This window comes from Siphateles boraxobius, unplaced genomic scaffold (genome assembly GCF_051911475.1).
Source record: "Siphateles boraxobius isolate OS27281-9 unplaced genomic scaffold, OSU_SipBor_1 47, whole genome shotgun sequence".
Taxonomy (NCBI): domain Eukaryota; kingdom Metazoa; phylum Chordata; class Actinopteri; order Cypriniformes; family Leuciscidae; genus Siphateles; species Siphateles boraxobius.
Window position 1 is genome coordinate 3,034,080 of NW_027509108.1, and position 20,921 is coordinate 3,055,000.

At 37.7% G+C, this 20,921-nt stretch overlaps 3 protein-coding genes across 4 annotated transcripts in view; 1 reads left to right on the forward strand and 2 right to left on the reverse strand.

Annotated features, from left to right (window-relative positions):
* The window catches only part of LOC143710414 (B-cell receptor CD22-like), a 28,201-nt gene extending 13,518 nt beyond the window's left edge, over positions 1 to 14,683 (reverse strand). For both annotated transcript variants that reach the window (XM_077201365.1, XM_077201364.1), the window contains exons 1-9: positions 14,656 to 14,683; positions 14,438 to 14,494; positions 8,332 to 8,673; positions 7,985 to 8,233; positions 4,575 to 4,826; positions 4,205 to 4,459; positions 3,872 to 4,120; positions 3,538 to 3,780; positions 3,361 to 3,454 (exon numbers count right to left, since the gene is read on the reverse strand). In XM_077201365.1, coding sequence (XP_077057480.1) covers positions 3,361 to 3,454; positions 3,538 to 3,780; positions 3,872 to 4,120; positions 4,205 to 4,459; positions 4,575 to 4,826; positions 7,985 to 8,233; positions 8,332 to 8,673; positions 14,438 to 14,492 — 1,739 coding nt within the window. In that variant the 5' untranslated portion in view covers positions 14,493 to 14,494; positions 14,656 to 14,683. The remainder of the gene's footprint in view (positions 1 to 3,360; positions 3,455 to 3,537; positions 3,781 to 3,871; positions 4,121 to 4,204; positions 4,460 to 4,574; positions 4,827 to 7,984; positions 8,234 to 8,331; positions 8,674 to 14,437; positions 14,495 to 14,655) is intronic.
* The window catches only part of LOC143710510 (B-cell receptor CD22-like), a 773,497-nt gene that overhangs the window by 486,446 nt on the left and 266,130 nt on the right, over positions 1 to 20,921 (forward strand). The gene's annotated exons all lie outside the window — the stretch shown is intronic.
* Positions 17,299 to 20,921, reverse strand: part of LOC143710426 (B-cell receptor CD22-like) — a 9,085-nt gene continuing 5,462 nt past the window's right edge. Inside the window, exons 5-10 of the mRNA XM_077201381.1 lie at positions 19,111 to 19,365; positions 18,736 to 18,978; positions 18,569 to 18,653; positions 18,376 to 18,421; positions 17,860 to 18,110; positions 17,299 to 17,677 (exon numbers count right to left, since the gene is read on the reverse strand). Of these exons, the coding sequence (XP_077057496.1) occupies positions 17,620 to 17,677; positions 17,860 to 18,110; positions 18,376 to 18,421; positions 18,569 to 18,653; positions 18,736 to 18,978; positions 19,111 to 19,365 (938 nt within the window). The 3' untranslated portion in view covers positions 17,299 to 17,619. The remainder of the gene's footprint in view (positions 17,678 to 17,859; positions 18,111 to 18,375; positions 18,422 to 18,568; positions 18,654 to 18,735; positions 18,979 to 19,110; positions 19,366 to 20,921) is intronic.

Sequence of the window (20,921 nt, forward strand, 5' to 3'; positions counted from 1 at the left end):
TGTTATTATTTCACAGGTATTTCCTGAATTATTACGATCAAATACCTTCCTTGTAAAAAAATCTTTAAAAAAGGTGTCAAATCACTAGCAGCTCCGGCTAACATAAAATGCAATTTAAATAAATTGCAAAAAACTTTAACAAAAATGTGAAGTCACCATGATGGAGATCAGTGTTTGTTTTAGTTGGGCTCATGACCCTTGAAGTAGTAACATCAGTTTATTCCTGCTTTTATTATGGAAAATTTTATAGTCATCATATGATGGCCTAATTCACTGATATCTCTGTGAGTGAAATCTCTGATAGAGAGAATTAGAGAGAATATAATTTTATATAGAGAGTATGATTAATATCACATTTTTTTCACCTGATGATATTGCGGTGTCAGTGTTAGGACAATATGATATTCAAAAAAAATACAACAAAAAAAATATATATATATATATTATACAGAAAATGTTTTGAGTTGGGTATTTTCAGGAGTATAGAGACATCAAGAATCAACATATGAATCTCAACAATGGTGACAATAAACAAAGCTTTTTTGTAACTTTGGTGACCAGCTTGCAGGAAGGAAAGCACTGACCTGACTGGGCAAGTTCGGGGGTTCTCCTGGTGAGAAGAACACCACTCAACGAACAGGTACCACTGGATAGAGGGTGCCTCGTAGAAGGTGCTCTACCGGAAGTGATGTTGTCTACCACCGCTTGGGCTGGATGCTTCCAGTCCAGGGACCAGACATGGAGTTTCCAGAGGACTGGATGTGAGTGCCATAGGGTGGCCCGTCTATGACAAAGCAGGTCCTTCCTCAGAGGAATGGGCCAGGGAGGGGCTGTCATGAGGAACACTAGTTCTGGGAACCATGTCTGGTTGGGCCAGTTCGGCGCAACTAGCAAGACCTGACCCCAAGCCCCTGACCTCACGCAGTTCAACAACGACTGAATATGGGCCTCCGTAAGGCGCGCTGTTCGGTTGAGTCCAACTCCATACTAAGAAAAGAGATCGGGGCGACTTTGCTCTTCTCCAATATGACCTGAATCCCTAAGTGGCTGAGGTGACTGAGCACCATGTCCCTGTGTTCGCATAACAAATCTCTTGACTGCACCAGAATGAGCCAGTTGTCGAGGTAGTTGAGGATGCGAACACCACACTCTATTATGGGAGCAATGGCTGCCTATGCAACTTTCGTTAAGACACGGGGCAACAGGCACAGCCCGAAGGGCAAGACCTTGTACTGATATGCCCGTCCATCGAACGCAAAGAATAGGAACGGTGTGTGTCAAGGGAGAATCGAGACATGAAAGTACGCGTCCTTCAGGTTGATTACTGCAAACCAATCTTGGGGATGGATGTACCTGAAGATGTGTTTCTGCATGAGCATCTTGAACAGCAGCCTGTGAAGGGGCTGATTCAAGACTCCAAGATTGGTCGTAACCCACCGCATTTCTTGGGTACAATGAAGCACGGGCTGTAGAAGCCGGTCTTCATATCGGGTGGAGGGACCAGCTCTATCGAGTCCTTTGCCAGACTGAGTTTTCTGCCCCGAGCAGGGCATTGTCCACCAGAATACGGGTGAACTGAATGCCCGTCAAGGCCCGGGGACGCCAGGCGGACTGAATGCCACCACTCATGTCAAGTCAAGTCATCCTCATTTATATAGCGCTTTTAACAATGTAGATTGTTTCAAAGCAGCTTTACAGAGATAAACATACAATTTAAGGTAACAGAGATCGGTTTGGTTTCATAGTGGTTCTTGAAAAATGTTTTTTCCAGCTAAAGTTAGTTTTGATGGATTCACTTCCATCTAAATGATCATTTGTTATTAAATTAGGGGCCGCTAAGTCGACACCTAAACTCTAAACAGACTTTAAACGTGAACCTGTGATAGACGCTGATGGTGTTCACATGCACATTAAGAATTGATTCTATAGTTATGTGCTTTTGAATATATGTGCGCAGGTTTGTAATTCCTTACAAACCATGCCTAAACAAACTACTTGTCTTGTCTATAAATTTTGATGCAGAATTTTATTTTATCTTATCACTTTGGGTAGGTACGCGAACCGAAAAATTCCACAACGCTTTATCCGTAGAGTGGTATAGGGATCCTCCATAGGGAGAGGCTAGTTGGCACTTCAGCACTGCATTGTCATCAGGTCCAGGCGAAAGTCCTTCGTCAGATCTTGATATGGCCTGGATCCGGCAGGCTGCGGGAAAACCCCGGGATAAACAAAGACACTAAAATTAGCGTAGATGCCATTCTTTTTATGATGTAACGAGTAAATCAGGATTTAAGGGAAGTGTTCCCAGTTCCGGCTGACCTAATCTAAGCAGCCTAATATTGAATTATAGAAGTCTTTAGAGTGTTATGTGAATGCTAGGTCAAAGAGATGTGTTTTTAGTCTAGCTTTGAACTGACAGACTGTGTCTTCTTCCTGGACAATGTTAGGAAGATTGTTCCAAAGTTTTGGTGCTAAATAGGAAAAGGATCTACCGCCAGCAGTCGATTTAGATATTCTATTATCAACTGGCCAGAACTTTGAGATCGCAAAGACGTGAAGGACTATAATGCGTTAAGAGCTCGCTCAAGTACTGGGGAGCTAAACCATTTAGTGCTTTGTAAGTAATCAGCAATATTTTAAAATTTATACGATGTTTAATAGGGAGCCAATGCAGTGTTGACAGAACCGGGCTAATATGGTCGTACTTCCTGGTGCTGGTAAGAACTCTAGCGGCTGCGTTTTGAACTAGCTGTAGTTTGTTTATTAAGCGTGCAGGGCAACCACCCAGTAGAGCATTACAATAATCTAGCCTTGATGTCATGAACGCATGAACTAGTTGTTCCGCATTTGTCAATGAGAGCATATGACGTAATTTAGATATATTTTTAAGAAGGAAAAATGCGGTTTTACAGACACTAGACACGTGACTTTCAAATGAAAGATTGGTATCAAAGAGCACACCCAGGTTCCTAACTGACGACGAACACCTAACAGAGAAGCCATCAAGTGTTAGATGGTATTCTAGGTTATTACGTGTCTAGTGTCATCACACCAACACCAAACAAAAGGATTTCAACAAAGTAGAAGAAGTCTGCAACACACTTGGAGAGAACAGGAAGCTCAGCTCCGAAGTGAAAGCCAAGTGCATCCACTTCCATATTTATAACCGTGCTGCAGAGCGGGCGGTGAGATGATCCCTGAAGTGATCCCAATTATGTCTGTATGTCAACTTAACTTCGAACGTGACCGACTGAAAAGTGAACCAGAAATTTCATTGTTTCATATATAAATAATTATCAAATATCCTTATGCATTAGTTTGAAAGTAGAGGCTATTTATATTCTCTAATATTGTATTTACATTATAACTAGTATGGTGATGAAGATGATGATGATGAATAATCCTCCAGATGCCGCTGTGATCACAATCACATTCCTACCAGCAACATGATGAACTGAAAGAGGAAGATCATCATGATTAACTCTCCAAAATGATGAATGATGTGAAGATACAGGAGTGTGTTAATAAAAGCTTCACCTGTGACAGTTACAGCGTCTGATCTCTGAGATCCATGTTGATTGTGAGCCTGACAGTAGAAGCGTCCACTCTGTAGTGCACTGAAACTCTGTCCAGATCCAACAGCTGAGGTTTCATTCTCCTTAAACCAGCTGAAGTTCAGAGCAGGAGGGTTTGAGTCACTGATGCACTTCAGAGTCACTGAATCTCCCTCCACTATTTCACCAGATCCACTCATCAACACTGAGACGCTCCTGGGTGGGTCTAAAACAGAGAAACATTGATATCATTAACAATCTTATTAAACTTGAAATTACAGATCTTAAGAGGATGTATTGTCACATCATTAACTTACACATGACGTTTAAAGTCACAGGATCAGAGTATTTCTCTCCATGTTTATTGATGGACTTGCACTTGTATTCTCCACTGTCATCAGAGCTGATCTTTGAGATGTTGTAGATTCTTCCAGATCCTACAATCGTTCTTCCTTTAAACCAGCTGATTTCTGCAGGAGGGTTTGAGTCACTGATGCACTTCAGAGTCATTGAATCTCCCTCCACTATTTCACCAGAGACAGACACTAAGACATTGTTTGGCGGGTCTAAAGCAGAAAACAACAAATTTCACATCACAGAACATGTTTAGAGGATTTAATGTCACAGTTTCTGAACCATATTTAACTCACACATGACATTCAAAGTCACAGCATCAGAGTATTCCCCTCCATATGTATTGATGGACTTGCACTTGTATTCTCCACTGTCATCAGAGCTGATCTTTGAGATGGTGTAGATTCTTCCAGATCCTACAATCGTTCTTCCTTTAAACCAGCTGATTTCTGCAGGAAGGTTTGAGTCACTGATGCAGTTCAGAGTCACTGAATCTCCCTCCACTATTATACCAGATGGACTGATGGACACTGAGATGCTCTTTGGTGGGTCTAAAACAAACAAACAAACAAACAAACAAACAAACAAGCAAAAAAAAATCATTGAGTATTTCACAATTAAGCTGCCATCACTATGTTTAAAGGATTTAATGTCACAGTTACTTACAAAAGACATTTAAAATCACAGCGGAGTATTTCTCTCCATGTTCATTGATGGACATGCACATGTATTCTCCACTGTCATCAGAGCTGATCTTTGAGATGCTGTAGATTCTTCCAGATCCTACAATCGTTCCTCCTTTAAACCAGCTGATTTCTGCAGGAGGGTTTGAGTCACTGATGCAGTTCAGAGTCACTGAATCTCCCTCCACTATTATACCAGATGGACTGATGGAGATCACAGGTTTCACTGGAGGATCTACAGGTGAAATATTTGATATTGGAAAACTCTGAGTTGAATTTTTTTTAATTATTATTATTTTGATTCACTCACAAAGACTTCATGCAATCAAATTCTTCCAGACCAGAGTTAGTAAGTCATTTCTTTATAAATCTCACAGCGGGGTTTAATGGGGCTATATGCTCGTGCAGACAAGCCAAATTCCACCATATCTTTATGAACACAATATTGATATTTTAAATTATAATCCTTGTATTTTTTATATTTGCCACACAGCAAAATCCACAGCGTTAATTTAACACTCCTCGGTGTACATATAGGTCTAACTACAGGGTGTTAAAAATTAACACTGAAGCAGTGTTGAAGTTAATGAAACAATTAAGTGATTAATTAAGTGATGAATGCCCATTAGTGGTGACACCTAATGTTAATAAGAAGAATCTTTGAAGGAAAGAGAAACAGCAAGAACAGAAAAAAAAAAGAAACACAACAAATACTGACTTCGAGTCATTACACATTATTGCATTTTTAGACGGAAATGTTCTATGGAATTTTTCGTTTCAAGTCACCATTATGATCGTCAGCGTTTGCTTTAGTTGAGCTCTTGACCTTTTTCTTGTTTATTGATAGAGTTCTCTGTCTGTTCAAACATCATGTTTATAAAGCACATTTGTTACTGCAACAGAAATTCTGTTAACAATATGTAATGATGGTGACATTATCATCATAAAGTGACCTGATTCACGCTCAGAGTCAAAATATTTGACCATATGCTTGATGTGTTATTTCAGCATTGGTGATTGTAGCCCTGAAATTTTATAGTTTTAGATCTAATAAAATTAGTTTCATAATGCTGGTTCAAATGTATCAGGCCATTACAGAATTGTAGGATTTGATTTAAACATTACCATCATTACCTGAGTTTCATTTCTCAAAAGCATCTTAAGCCTAACTTGATCGAAAAGAGACAAGCAGAAATACATGGAACAACAACACAATTGTTAGATTTAAATACCTCAGAGAACCAGTCAACTTCAAGATGATTATAAAACCATCATCAGGTAACCATCATCACCTGATCTCATCTCACGTTAGCTTTTTTTGCTGTTGCAAATGTGTTTGATAAACACACTGTCATAGCAGCCAAAAAATAAAATTTATTATAAGAGTTAAAGAGCCCAACTAATGGAAAAACTATTCACTGTTATGGTGAGCTCAAATGAAACAGAGTTAAACCTCTGTTACTTCTCAATAAAACTTTTTGTAGATATCTGACAGAAATAAAGTCAGTCTGGTTATTAATAAGTGAAGCTGGTAATGCTGTTTGTGGAGTTGTTTAATCCTCCTCTGCTGAGATCTTCAGATTTAATGTCTTCGTTTCTCTTCAGTTGATTTTCTCTAAGGTTGTGGCTGTAATTACTCCATATTTAATATACACAGATTTTTTGGCTAGGATAAGGTCCAGTTCTGGATATTTCTTTGCTCTTGGCTGACATGTGGCATTACTCTTCAGAGGTGTAAAGTCCAGGTTCAGAAAGTAAAAGTCATCCTCAATATTTTGTTCCAATCACCTGGATTTGCTAATTCACACAGGAGACAGAACTAATTAGTGAAATCAGCTGACTGAGTTCATGGGAGGAATAAACATATGGCAGGACTTTTACTTTCTGACCCCTGGATTACCCACCTCTGCGAATAATAGCTTGCCTCCGGCACATGCAGGCAGTTATAGCATTGTAAAATGCAGAATTTACTTGTACTAACGTAACTGGTAGTCCAGGCTGTTGTTGTATGTTTTCTTTTGTTGTAAGAAACCCAATCAGAGAGCCGAGCGTGGGCCTCTGCGTCATCGTTTCTAAAGTTAACTTTTTTTAACACATCATGCACAACCAGATAAACAGCGCTACACATTAGTGTAGAAACACAGAGATATAAAAAATTAGCACATGAATCTCAACAATGGTGGTAATAATGTTTTTATTTATTTATTCATGCAGCAGTGCATGCTGGGAGTTTTATACTATCCCGGTACCCAGCATGTATTGCGACGTAACTTTTGATTGTCACCATTATTGAGATTCATATGCTGATTGTTGATGTCTGTGTGTCTAAGTCAAACAAAAGAGATAATTGTTTTAATGCACTATAGCAGGTGTGTCCAACCCTGCTCCTGCCCATCGACTGTCCTGCACAGTTTATCGCCAACCCTAATTAAACACACCTGCTTTTAATTTTCAAGTGATCCTGAAGACCTTAATTGGTTGCTTTAGGTGTGTTTGATTAGGGTTGGAGATTAACTGTCGATCAGCAGGAGCAGGGTTGGGCACACCTGGACTATAGTATTTTCAAATTACTTCTGAATAACTGATTACAGAAATATTGCTCAATTTCATATAGTAGATTCACAGATATATGATAAATATGAAACACCTGTAAATTCAAAGCATATACACAGGATGAGATCAGACAATCTGACATGTCCAGAATGATTACATCATCATCACAACAGCCATATAACCCGATCAAATCCGCTTGCCTTTTTCTTGCCAGAACAAATGTGTTTTATAAACTCCCTGTTACAGCAGTCAGGTTAAAATTCAAAGTAAAAAGTCAAGGGACAAGAGACCAACTACAGCAAATTCTAATCTCCATCATGGTGACAAACTTATTATTAGCTACATCTCTCTTAATTCTCAACAAGAACTTTTGAACATGTATTAAAGAAATAATATTAAACTGTTTGTAAACTGTTTTCATACTCAGTGTTGCTGGAAGTCAGTTGTAGATCTTGTGTTTCATTTTTTTTCCGTTCTTGTTTCTCCTTCAGTGATTCTGCTTATCAAGTGTTCATCAGCTTCTCAATTCACTCACTTCTTTTCATTCAAGTGGACTATTTTAGTGAACTAATGTAGGGAATAGTGAATGAGGGTGTGATTTTGAACACAGTCTCTAAGCGTCGACTTTGAGTGCTGTTAATTCACACAGTATATTCCTGTAGGCTATTTTCTCGAAAACAACAAATTTAACACAAAATGCATTGTTTTCTACAGTATATTGCTGTTTTAATGGAAAATGGTATGATACTGTCAGAATTTGGCCTTTTTTTTACAGCAAGGGTTAACAGTGTGTATAAATTTCTTATACACTAAATAAAATACTAATAATAAGATACTCACACATTACATTGAGCTGAACAGCAGGAGAGATGCGAGTGTGTCCGTCTACAGCACAGCTATATCTGCCTGAATCCTCTCTTCTGACTGACTGCAGCAGGAGTTCATTGTTTCTGTCTCTTCTCTCAGTTAATGGCTGTGAGTTTCTGTACCAGATGAATGTTGCTCTGTCAGTCAGAGCGCAGCTGCTTTTACATGTCAGACTGACTGAATCTCCCTCTGTCACTCTCTCAGGAGACTCCACCTGAAGATCTGAACACAACACACACATTATATCTAGTGCTGCTGTCATACACTGATTATTATTCAACATAATCCACAGAAGAAGAGATAAACCTCATCAAAGTCACCTGTGACAGTAAGAGACACTCCTGGATCACCAGTCCATTTGTATCGATCAGTGATGAAACTGCAGTAGTAAATGTCTTCATCCTTCAGTGTCACATGACTCAGTCTGATGGTGCAGTACTGCTGTGTATCTCCCAGATACCAAAGCCTCTGACAGTATCCAGGATCCTCAGACAGATCTGGGATCTCTTCACCCTTTATTACAGCAGCTTTGGTCCAGAACACTTTCATAATATAATATTCATGGTATGTAAAAAAACATGTAATTTCCACTGTTGAGTCCTTTAGTGCACAGACTTGTGAAGGACTGTAACTCAGACGCAGATCATACTGGCCATAAACTCCTGAAACACACATTAAAGAGATAGTTCACCTAAAATGATACCCTCATAATTTCCTAATGTTGTCCCAAACCTTTCTGCTGTCATAAACTTGTACATTCATTTTAATTTCAAATTAAGCATGGTATATTTTATTAAAGGGATAGTTTGCCCAAAATCGAAAATTAGCCCATGATTTACTCACCCTCAAGCCATCCTACACTGTAAAAAATAAAATCTTTAAAAAATGATCAATGATTGTCAGCAATGGCTGCAATACAAAAACCGTAAAATGATTGTAAAATATCCTACTTTAAAGAAGTGCAAAAGACTTTTACAAATATCTTCATTAAACTTTTTAACAGAAACAGTTATTTCACACATATTTCCTGAATTTTTACTAACAAACACACTCAGTGAAAAAGGTGAATTTCTTGCAGTGAACTACATGCATGATTTACTGTGACTATACGTCAATGTATCAGCAACTACACAGTTACTGTCTGTTAAATAAAGCAGCACACATCATTTCATCAGTGTTTCTCTGTTCATCCTGGACTGAAACACAGTTACTGTCTGTTAAATAAAGCAACACACAGCATTTCATCAGTGTTTCTCTGCTCATCCTGGACTGAAACACAGTTACTGTCTGTTAAATAAAGCAACACACAGCATTTCATCAGTGTTTCTCTGCTCATCCTGGACTGAAACACAGTTACTGTCTGTTAAATAAAGCAATACACAGCGTAACATCAATGTTTCTCTGCTCATCCTGGACTGAAACACAGTTACTGTCTGTTAAATAAAGCAATACACAGCGTAACATCAGTGTTTCTCTGCTCATTCTGGACTGGAACACAGTTACTGTCTGTTAAATAAAATAACACCCAGTATAACATCAGTGTTTCTCTGCTCATCCTGAACTGAAGCACAGGCTCTACACTTCAACACAATCGTGACACACAAAACACATCATACATAAACACTTTACATCCCAACAGAACATTAAAGGGGTGGTTTACTGCTTTTTTTCTTTGCATGATTGTGTTTATGGGTGCAATATAACATGTCTAGGTGTGTGTGTTTTTTTTAAAAGCCTTATTTTTCATAAATTTCACCTTTGTTGTAAGCCGCTTTCTCCTCTGTCATTTGAACGACCGGTTGAAACACTCCCTCAGAAACAGGTAATGGGCTCAGATTGGTTAGTTGGGCCGGTGTGTTGTAATTGGCTAAACTGCGTAGTGCACGTAGTCTGGAAACTTCACGCCCATTACCTTTACGGGCGAAAGTTGCATGTGCTTTGGTCAAATGTAAATATGGTGTCAATACTGCGTATCAGCTTGAGCCAGAATCAGACCCAGAAAGAGGCAATGAAGAGAGTCAAGCAGAACCTCCCCAAACACGGCTCTTACAAAACGTTTCTGAATGGTACATTTTTGTATTACTATTATTCTATTCTACTATTATTATATAAGAATTTCGATACACTGTTACTTGAAAATGCTACTGCTGCTTGTTTGCTTTTGACATATGGTTTTCTCCTGATTAAATATTTAATATAACTGACTAAATGACAGAGTTATACCGTTTTTTAAAGTTATTGTTTCATCGATATAATGAACAACCGTTTATCTATTCACAAAACGTTTACTCAGTGTATCGTTTTCTTTAGGTACACATTTGTCTTACACAAAATAGCATCGAACTAACTGGCTACATAAACAAACAGCGTTGGCATTGGTTTACGTTCTTGATCAAATCGAAAAATTACGTCATAAAGCATACATGGAAAATACATTTACTAAAGTAGTACATAATTACAAATTCAGGTCGATTCAGGTCCAAAATGTTTGTACGCGTTTTCATAGACACACGAAATAGCATAACTAAGTGGCTACTAAAGCCAGTGCTGGCATTTGTTTAAGTCCTTGATAAAACTAAAACATTACGTCTGAAATTATACATGCAAATACATTTAAAATGATTAAGTCTTACTTACAGGTTGTGGCCCAACAACTGCTGCCTCTGGTTTTAAAGTTGGAACTGCTTCATGTTTTAGTAACAGTTTGTTGTTGAATCCGGCATTGAATTTGTGGAGATTCTGGAAGCTGTCTTCCATAAAATGCGCAGCACAGAGAGCTAAATTACGATTGTAATTTTCAGGAACATAACCAAACATAAATTGTAGCCATAGTTGACGAACTACAGCGTCCGTAGGAAGCCCGAACACAGAAGACATTACAGCTGGGTGAAAATAACACACTCTCGACGGCATGGCTACAGCTCTCCACTATAACTCTTCCTCTTTGATAAAGCCGCAGAAATATGGCCATGCCCCCTTTTTTGCATATTCCGGAGGGAGGGTTGATTATGGGTTAGTTACGTATAAAACCCGGGAGTATCTCGTTGTAGTCCCATTCGAATCATTTTTGTAGGCATTCAACTTCCTGATTTTTAAAAGACGATATCTCTGCTTACGTTGAACTTTCAGTGCAGCAACTTTGCAGATACTGTTCATGCACCAACAGCAACATTACACACTATTTAAAATGAAAAAAGTGAAATCGCAATCAACCACCCCTTTAACACTAACAGATCTCTCAAGATCTCTGCATCTTGCCAATATATATATATATACATATATATATATATATATATATATATATATATATATATATATATATATATATATATATATATATATATATATTTAATTTTCATAATAGCAGATTGTCATAATACTAAATGTCACAATCAAAATCATATCAGTAAATCAAGTCACCATGAATTGTACATAGCAATAAGCGCCAAACATCAACTAATGAGAATTTCTCCTGCATTTATTGTCATAACTTATCAAAAACACAGTTAAAGCAGCCAGAGATAAACTAATGTTAAAACAAGTGTCATGAGTCCAACTAAAGCAAACACTTATCTCAATCATGGTGACATCACATTTCTGTTAAAGTTTTTTGCACTTTATTTAAATCAGAATATTTTACTTCTTTCATGTAATTTAAGAAAACAGAAAAAATACTGTATGAAAAATTCAGTATAAAAAATAAAAAAATTCTGTAAAGTTAGGAATTTTTTTTTAATTATTATTATTATTATTATTATATATATATATTTTTTTTTTACAGTGTAGGTGTATATGACATCCTTTTTTATGACGAACACAATCAGAGTTATATTAAAAAATGTCCTGGCTCTGCCAAGCTTTATAATGGCAGTGAATGGCTGTTTCTGTTTTTAAGTCCATAAAAGTGCATCTATCCATCATAAAAGTGCTCTACACAGCTCCGGGTGGTTAATAAAGCCCTTCTGAAGCGAAGCGATGTGTTTGTGTAAGAAAATATCCATATTTAAAAGTTAAAAGTTTAGAAAAAAAAAATAACTAGCTTTGGGCCAAACAACCATACGGATTCCACTAAAGTCTAAGCGCAACTTATGCGACTAATGCAACATACTGCTGATATTTACGCTATGCCATGACGCACTATGCTACTTCTGACGTCACAAGTTGCGTAATTTGCGCTTTATACGCAAGTAGAATGCGTATGGCCATTGCGTGTTAAATATGAATATTTTTCTTACACAAACACATTTCTTTGCTTCAGAAGGCCTTTATTAACCCTGCAGAGGCGTGAGAGAGAGACGTGTGTGAATTATCTGCTTCAGCATCTCTCTATAGCAGCAATTCCCAAACTGCGGTCAGCGGACCACTAGTGATCCGTGAGGGTACTGCAGATGGTCCGTGGAAAGGCAAAATAAAATATAAAATAATGTATTTTTACCTTCATTTTACCAGGAGATTCCCATAAAAACATAAAAAGTAAAAAGAATATGTTGGCCTATATTGATATAAAATGTTAAGTCAATTGTCAAGTTATTGTGTGATTACTAAAATAGGCTAGTGGCGCTCGGCCATGACGTTCAAATTCAGTGCCGTTAGAACCACAACATGGATCGGTGGATAGCAACAGATTCTTCATTAGGGCTCTCAAGTGTCACACATTGAGCGTGACAGTCACTCATTTCGGTCTTTTTTCACGCAGTCCCGCCACACATTGTATTTCTCACACAGAAAAACGATTTATAATATATTTAATATGCCGCAGCGCCCAAATTTTTTCTTGCCGCGCCGCTCTAACTATGGAACCGTCACGCCGGTTTCACACTGCAAGCGTTAGCAGAGCGTAAGCAGCGCAGGAGCAGTGCGTACAGTGAGCGGAAGCAAGACACGCGCGTTTGCTTTCACACTGAGAGAGACACTGTTTGACGCGCGCGGCTGAACCGCGGCGTGTGTATAGACAGAGTACTGAGTAAGTTGGCATTGCTTTATTTCGTTTTCAAATATATTTAAGAGAAAAGACTTGTCAAAAAGCTTATTTTATTTATTAATATATTATATAATGTTTGGTTCATCTTTGTTTTTGTAGTTTGGGCAACAAGTTTGTTTTTGGACATTTGTTTTCTTTTTAAATTGATGAATGACATTTGATTGACTGTTTAAAACACAATAGATATCATCAATGCGATTTTTGGGTAAAGCTGTGTATTTTGGCCATGATCAATGCATTGTCACTTTAATTCAGCATAAGCGGCCGAAACTATCGCGGCACTGCTGCTCCTGCTCTGCTCCTGTTACGCACTGCCGCTCCGCCTCTGCGTGCGGTGTGAATGCTCTAATCTGTTAACATGGGTGCCGGAAAAAATACGCGCTGCTTACGCGTTCAGTGAGAAACCGGCGACAGGAATCAAGCCCTCCCCTGGTAATTTAAAATTGTCATGAAACAACCCCATCAACCCCACACACGCTTTTTTGTGACTTTAGTATTTTGTTTTTGAATACACACAGACATCAATAATCAGCGTATGAATCTAAACAATGGTGACAAACAGCATATTCAGATAAAAAGAGCAACTCTGAACATTAGAAAACAAGTGAATAAAAAGTAACATAAAACCAGCAGAAATAATATAAAATAGTCAGAATAAAAGAAATTAACAAGAAAATTAATCTCTGGATTTTTATACTGGCCACGTTTTTTTTTTCCTGGAAACATTTTCTGAATCATTTTGAAACATATATTGAGTAAGACTGGATAATGTCACTTCAACCACAGAGAGCTATTTTTTGACATCTTTGAGAGATGTTATTTTTGCCTTTAGGTTTTTGACAATACATAAATAAATAAATAAATAAATAAATAAATAAATAATACTAATTCAGTTATAATCAATAAAGTTAACATAAGATTAGGCTCCAAATGATTTCAGTGTTTCAGGTCAAAAATGATTATGTTAAACATAACAAAACCATCAGATCACTTTTTCTCTTTGTTCATCTGACTGTTACATCTGAAATACAACAGACGAACTAAAACTCGAGTCAAAAATGTAAGGATCAAGAGCCCAACTAAAGCAAACACTGATCACCATAATTGTAAAATTTGTGATTCTGCTTGTTAACATCAGGTGTCCTCAATAATGCTCAATAATCACTCAATTAATCACTTAATTATCACAATAACTTCAACACTGCTTCTGTGTTACTTATAACACTCTGAGTGTGGACTCTTATAAACACAGAGCAGTGTTAATTTAACACTGGGGATTTTGCTGTGTGGTATAAATGACATTGTATATCTGATTAATGCAAAAAATTAAAAGGCGTTCACCAGGGAGTCCAATGATTGGCAGATCCCAGCAAAAGAAAGTCACAAAAAACAGGTTTATGTAATAAGTGACGAACGTTAATTATGTTAATTCTCCAATAACTCACTGTGAATCATGAGCAGAATCACCAGAGGAAGACGAGGAGCCATTCTGACGGACATCACTACAATATAACACACACATCATTAGGAAAAAAAGTCTTTAGCTTCCAAAACATTTCCATGAATTAGATTTCAAAGAGAATATCTCCAATTGAATAGGCCAGTGGTTTCCACAACAGTATTAATCTTACTATATTCACATATTAACCAGCGTAACTCTTACCGTGTTCTGGGGAGTCTGATCTCGGGTTAAACTGATTTCACATGATTAACACAGTTTAAAATCCCCATGCAGACAGAAATTGTTCCTTCCTCTTTCTTGGGTCCTGCCCTTGTGTGAGAAACTTCAGACAACATTTCATCATGATACTATGGCATGTATTGTAAGCTAAAAAGTCATTAAACCCAACATTCTTTAACAATAGGAATCCTCATTTCCTATTGTTATGGCATTTTGGATTTAATGACTTTTGTCATAATTTTTGGTCCACCACTTTAATTGATCAATGAATCTCAGATTTATTGACATATTGTCAGATATTAACGACAGTTTTGCTTGCTTTTTCACATATTGAAGAGATGTTTAATATGAAGAGATATTTAGATATTTGTAAATCGTATAAAAATAAACCTGGCTTTTTATACTGGCCACGGTTTCTTCCTGGAAATATTTTCTGAATAATTTTGAAACATATATTGGGTAAGACTGGATGTTGTCACTTCGACCACAGAGTTATTTTTTGACATTCTTGAGAGATGTTCTTTTTGCCTTCAGTTTATAAAAAATAAAAAAAAGACCGAAAATGGTGGATTGTGTACCAACATCACCTAATCTCACTCCACCTTGGCTTTCTTTGCCACAACAAATGCATTTTATAAACACACTGTTACAGCATCATAAATCAAAAAGTCAAGTATGAAGAGCCCAAATAAAGCAAACACTAATCACCATAACCGCAATCTGGTTAGTAATAAGCTAACTGTTATCTGTTAAGAAGCTGTTAATGCTGTTTGTGGAGTTTTCAAATTAAGACATTTCCTTACCTTACGAGATTTAATTGATTTGACTTGCAGTTGAATGTTCCCATGTGTTCCAATGCAACTTCTTAATTGCAGTAAACATTTATTTAAATGGGAATTCAAAATTGTCAACCGAAACATGACTGAAATATTTTAAATTAAGTATTTATTATTAAAATAAAAGAACAATTTGAATAAAATAATGATTTATTTGGTTGAACTAAGAAAAAAGAAAATAACAAAAAATAGGTTAAATAAACATGAATGTTCAACTTGACAAATAACCTAAAGCTGAAATGATTAAAGGGATAGTTCACCCAAAAATTAAAATTCTGTCAGTATTTACTCACCCTCATGTTGTTCAACCCCGTAAGACCTTCGTTCATCTTCGGAACGTGAATTAAGATATTTTTGATGAAATCTGAGAGCTGGATCACTCCTCCATAGGCTTCTTCAGGGATTGAAACTGGCCAGCCTCGAAACGTTATTTAATACATCGTTAAAATAGTACAAGTGACTACAGTGGCTCAGTCTTAAGTTTATCAAACGACGAGAATACTTTTTTGCGCAAAAAAACAATAATAACGACTTTATTTCAACTATTCATTTCCTTCTCTGTGGGCCTCGACTCAGTTCACTAGTGTAATAGCGTAAGCATCTGTTGTTGTACGTGACACTCATCACACACATGACCAGCGTCGGCCAATAGTAAGCCTACGTGTGACGTAGCACTACGCACTCATACTACATTAACTGACTAGAGGCCCACAGAGAAGGAAATGAATAGTTGAAATAAATGAATAGTCGTTATTTTTGTTTGTTTTTGCGCACAAAAAGTATTCTCGTCGCTTGATAAAGATAAAGCCGCTAGAAGATTGAGATTGAGCCACTGTAGTCACTTGGTATATTTTATTGTAAAAGACAAAAGAACAATACTAAAATGTGCATAATACATAAATACACTCACACACAAACACATGTGTGAAGAGACAAGGACTTTAATCCACTACAAGGAAATAGCTCGTAGAAAATGTGTACCCTATCCTGAACATAATTACTGATAAAAAATAGACATGTTAATATAACCAGAGATACTTGAGGACTGTGATAGGTGGAAATGGAATAAAAAAATGATTTTTAAAAAAAGTTTTTTTTTTTATTTGACAGCTACGAGACAGGAAACCAAGGGAGAGATAGGGGATGTGAAATGCAGCAAAGGACCTGGATTCGAACCGCGGTCCGCTGCGTATGTATATGCATTCAACTTCGCTATACCATGGCCACCCCACACTAGCTTTGTGTCCCATCTTGGACACCCCAGTAAAAATGTCCTGGATACGCCACTGCCCACACATAATGTGTCTCATATACTTCATTGATCAAAATTAACTGTTAGCTAATATTGCTTAATACAAAAGCCCCTAAACGGACATGGAGATTCAAAAGTATGAGATCGGGGGAGAAATTATATTTCAATCCTCATAAAAGTTTCATGCATGTGTAATGCAAAGGATTTGAGAGAAAACGCAAAAGCATTGAAACATAATTTCACCACAATGTGACTTTAGGGGTTCCTTAAAATGTTATTTTAGTCAAACTGATTAAATCAACATGATTGACCTCGTCTTAACACACGTACACAGAAGTTGCTCTACAAATAATCGTCACTGGTGACTTTTAATAGACTGAAGTGTTCATCAAGCTTTCATTTTATCCACCGTTGCAAATTTTCAGAGTTTGTTAGAATAGCCCAAATATTAGTATTAATCCAGCAATCACATTTAGTTGGTTATTCTGAGTTTATGTATTCAATGACCCAGAAATGACCACACACAAGCTTGAATTTGGTGAAACAGATTTTTATTTGCTCACAGAAAGCACATGACGTCAACAGTTCAAATGACTTTGAGAAACTAATTACCAAGCCAGTGACATCACAAAATGTTTTTAGTCTCACTAAACACAGTGTTGTTGGTTCTTGGCTCTTTCCTTTGTATTCTGCTCTTGCAATGAGAAAAAGATCACATGCAGACACTGTATTCCTGCCATCTATTTACCTGACTTAATGAATAATATATGACTGAGTGAATTAGCAAGCTAAATTGACAGCCGTACTCTCAGAATATTGTTTAATTGTTTTGGCCTTTGTCTTCATGATCACATTTACTCACTTGACACGGCTGTAGATCACAGAAGTCTCTTCCACATTATGCACATTGGATCGCCTAAAAATATCAGATAAAACAATCATGTTATGCATCAGATTATATGACGATAAAGGTCATTAAAAAATTCAGATACCTTGTTCCTGAAACATCAGTGGGAGACCAAAGTTATTAAGAATAAATGTAACATGACTGTGAGTTGATCTGAACGTGAACTGTCTCTTTAAGCTCGTTCTTCTCACCTCACGGCAGCATCAGGCTGATGAATCCTGATATTGTTGTAGTGGCTTTCGTTCTCCTCTGCTCTCTTCGTCTCGGTCTTTCTGTGATGTTGAACAGTTGCGTACTGGATCTCCTCAGTATCTCTGCATTCAGGAGCGTTTCTGTCTCTTCTGGGTTTGCTGGAAGTAACACTGGCGTACTGAGCGTCATCACAATCGGCTGATTCAGAAACATGAGCGTCTCTCCCTGTTACGGTAGAGTACAGATTGTCCTGAAATGGAAGAAAATGAAATATTATTTATTTATCATTCACATTTAAAGTGCTCTACTTTTCCATTCTATTTCTATGTAAACACGTGCTAGACGGACGTGTGTGACCGCTGTGCTCACATGACACTGTTAAACACGGCACTCAAATTAAAAAGCGGTAAACTTCTCTAGACTCTCCTCTTTTTTTGTCTCTCGTTGTCTCTCATGTTTTGTGTGAATGGTTGCATCTAACTAGACTATTCACATGTTGTGTCTGGAAGATGTACCTGTTTTTCTGTGAGGTCTTCAGCTTTAGCACCTCTTCGTTTTCTCCTGATTTGACAGACATTAAACGTGTAAGCTGCATTTTAAAGATTTATCACTAATCACATTACATGAGGCATTTCCACCTGCACTAGTTTTAAATTGAATTACTTTCATACACTCACTGTATTTGAGAATGATTTTAATCAAACTTACATTATAAACAGAATGATGATGATGACGATGAAGAATCCTAAACACGCTGTGATCCCCAACCAGAGCCAGCCACGACCACGATGTACTGAAAGATTAAGAATTTGAGTTAAGATTAACTCTCAAAGCTACACAACTGTCTTGAAACCTTTATAAAATAAAAGCTTCACCTGTGACAGTTACAGCGTCTGATCTCTGAGATCCATGTTGATTGTGAGCCTGACAGTAGAAGCGTCCACTCTGTAGTGCACTGAAACTCTGTCCAGATCCAACAGCTGAGGTTTCATTCTCCTTAAACCAGCTGAAGTTCAGAGCAGGAGGGTTTGAGTCACTGATGCACTTCAGAGTCACTGAATCTCCCTCCACTATTACACCAGATCCATTTATCAACACTGAGACGCTCCTGGGTGGGTCTAATAACAATTAGCAGATTACTTTTTCTAATCAGAATTTAAAAAAATGCTAATATTACTAATTACTAATAACTAATGGACTCAATTGATCAAAATAGAAAATGTGCATCTTATGTTTTATCATAAACTCACACATGATGTTTAAAGTCACAGCATCAGAGAATTTCTCTCCATGTTCATTGATGGACTTGCACTTGTATTCTCCACTGTCATCAGAGCTGATCTTTGAGATGCTGTAGATTCTTCCAGATCCTACAATCGTTCTTCCTTTAAACCAGCTGATTTCTGCAGGAGGGTTTGCGTCACTGATGCAGTTCAGAGTCACTGAATCTCCCTCCACTATTACACCAGATGGACTGATGGAGATCACAGGTTTCACTGGAGGATCTACAGGAGAAATATATATTATCAATAAGCACTTCCTATTTCTGTTCTTACACACAGATGGTAGGGAAATAATTTTGCAAACAGCATGAATCCATGGATCCTTGTGTCAAAAGATCATATCACGTATTAAAAAATATCCAAAAAGTAAAACACATTTTTTTCTGTGTTTGTGGTAATCAGTAAATCAGTGTATAGATTACTCACAAACTATAGTCGGTTAGTGATTCCAAATTACATAACAAAAATTTTAGTTATTAACGTAATTGTTAGGTGTGACTGAAGGAATCGTTATTTTTAGCCAGTAAGAAGTAACAGGTCGAGCCGGTACATTAATTGAACTGAATCGAGCTTTATTTCCGGGGTTGATGACGTAAAACAGAGAAGCAAAAGTAGCATGTCCGACTCAAAAAGGCCCGAATGAGCCGGTTCAACAAACTGTCGAAGATTGCCGAGGATTACCCAGGAAACATTCAAATAAAGTAATGTGTGTCAATGCATATCGAAACATTCAAATAAAACGTTATTTGTGTAAAACCATTTTGCAGATTATTGCCTGAAAATCATGGAACTGATATATCATTGCTTGATGACGTATGGAACATATTAATCGTTTTGTGAGACGAACTGTCCGAATGAACCGGCTCGCGGAAATGAATCAGACTTTACATCACTAGTAAGCGCACGACGCAGGAGATTCAGAGAAATAAACAGTCCTTATTCAGGAATCCGGGCGGCACAGGGGCTCATTGGTTTGCTCTGTTGCCTCACAGCAAGAAGGTTAGAGCCCCGGCTGAGCCAGCTAGGAGTCCTTTCAGTGTGGAGCATGTCCTCCCTGTGCAAGCTGGGTTTCCTCCGGGTGATCCGGTTTCAACAGTCCAAAGACATGCAGGTTAGGTGAATTAGACAGACAACAATTGCCTGTGTGTGATTGTGTGTGTGAGAGAGCCCTGTGATGGACTGGCCATCTGTCCACGGTGCTTTCCCTGACTCTGGCCTGAGAAACTGGGATAGGCTCCAGCCCTATGACTTGGTAAGGTTGTATAAGAGAGAGAGAGAGAGAGAGAGAGAGAGAGAGAGAGAGAGAGAGAGAGAGAGAGAGAGAGAGAGAGAGAGAGAGAGAGAGAGAGAGAGAGAGAGAGAGAGAGAGAGAGAGAGAGAGAGAGAGAGAGAGAGAGAGAGAGCGAGAGAGAGAGAGAGAGAGAGAGAGAGACTAAGGGTTTTAGAATCAACCATCAAAGACTACCAGAGCCCATTAGAATCCCTAATGACACTAACAGAACTATTAGACAAAATCCAAACCCTGAAATTGCAAAAAGCCTATGGTGTCAATGGCATCCTAAATGCAATGATTAAATACACAGACAACAAAATCAAATTAGCCATTCTCAAGCTCTTCAATATCATCCTGAGTTTAGGTATTTTCCCCAACATTTGGAACAAATGACTTATTACCCCAATCCATAAAAACGGAGACAAATTTGACCCTAATAACTACCGTGGTATATGTGTAAACAGCAACCTTGGTAAACTCTTCTGCAACATCCTAAACAAGCAGA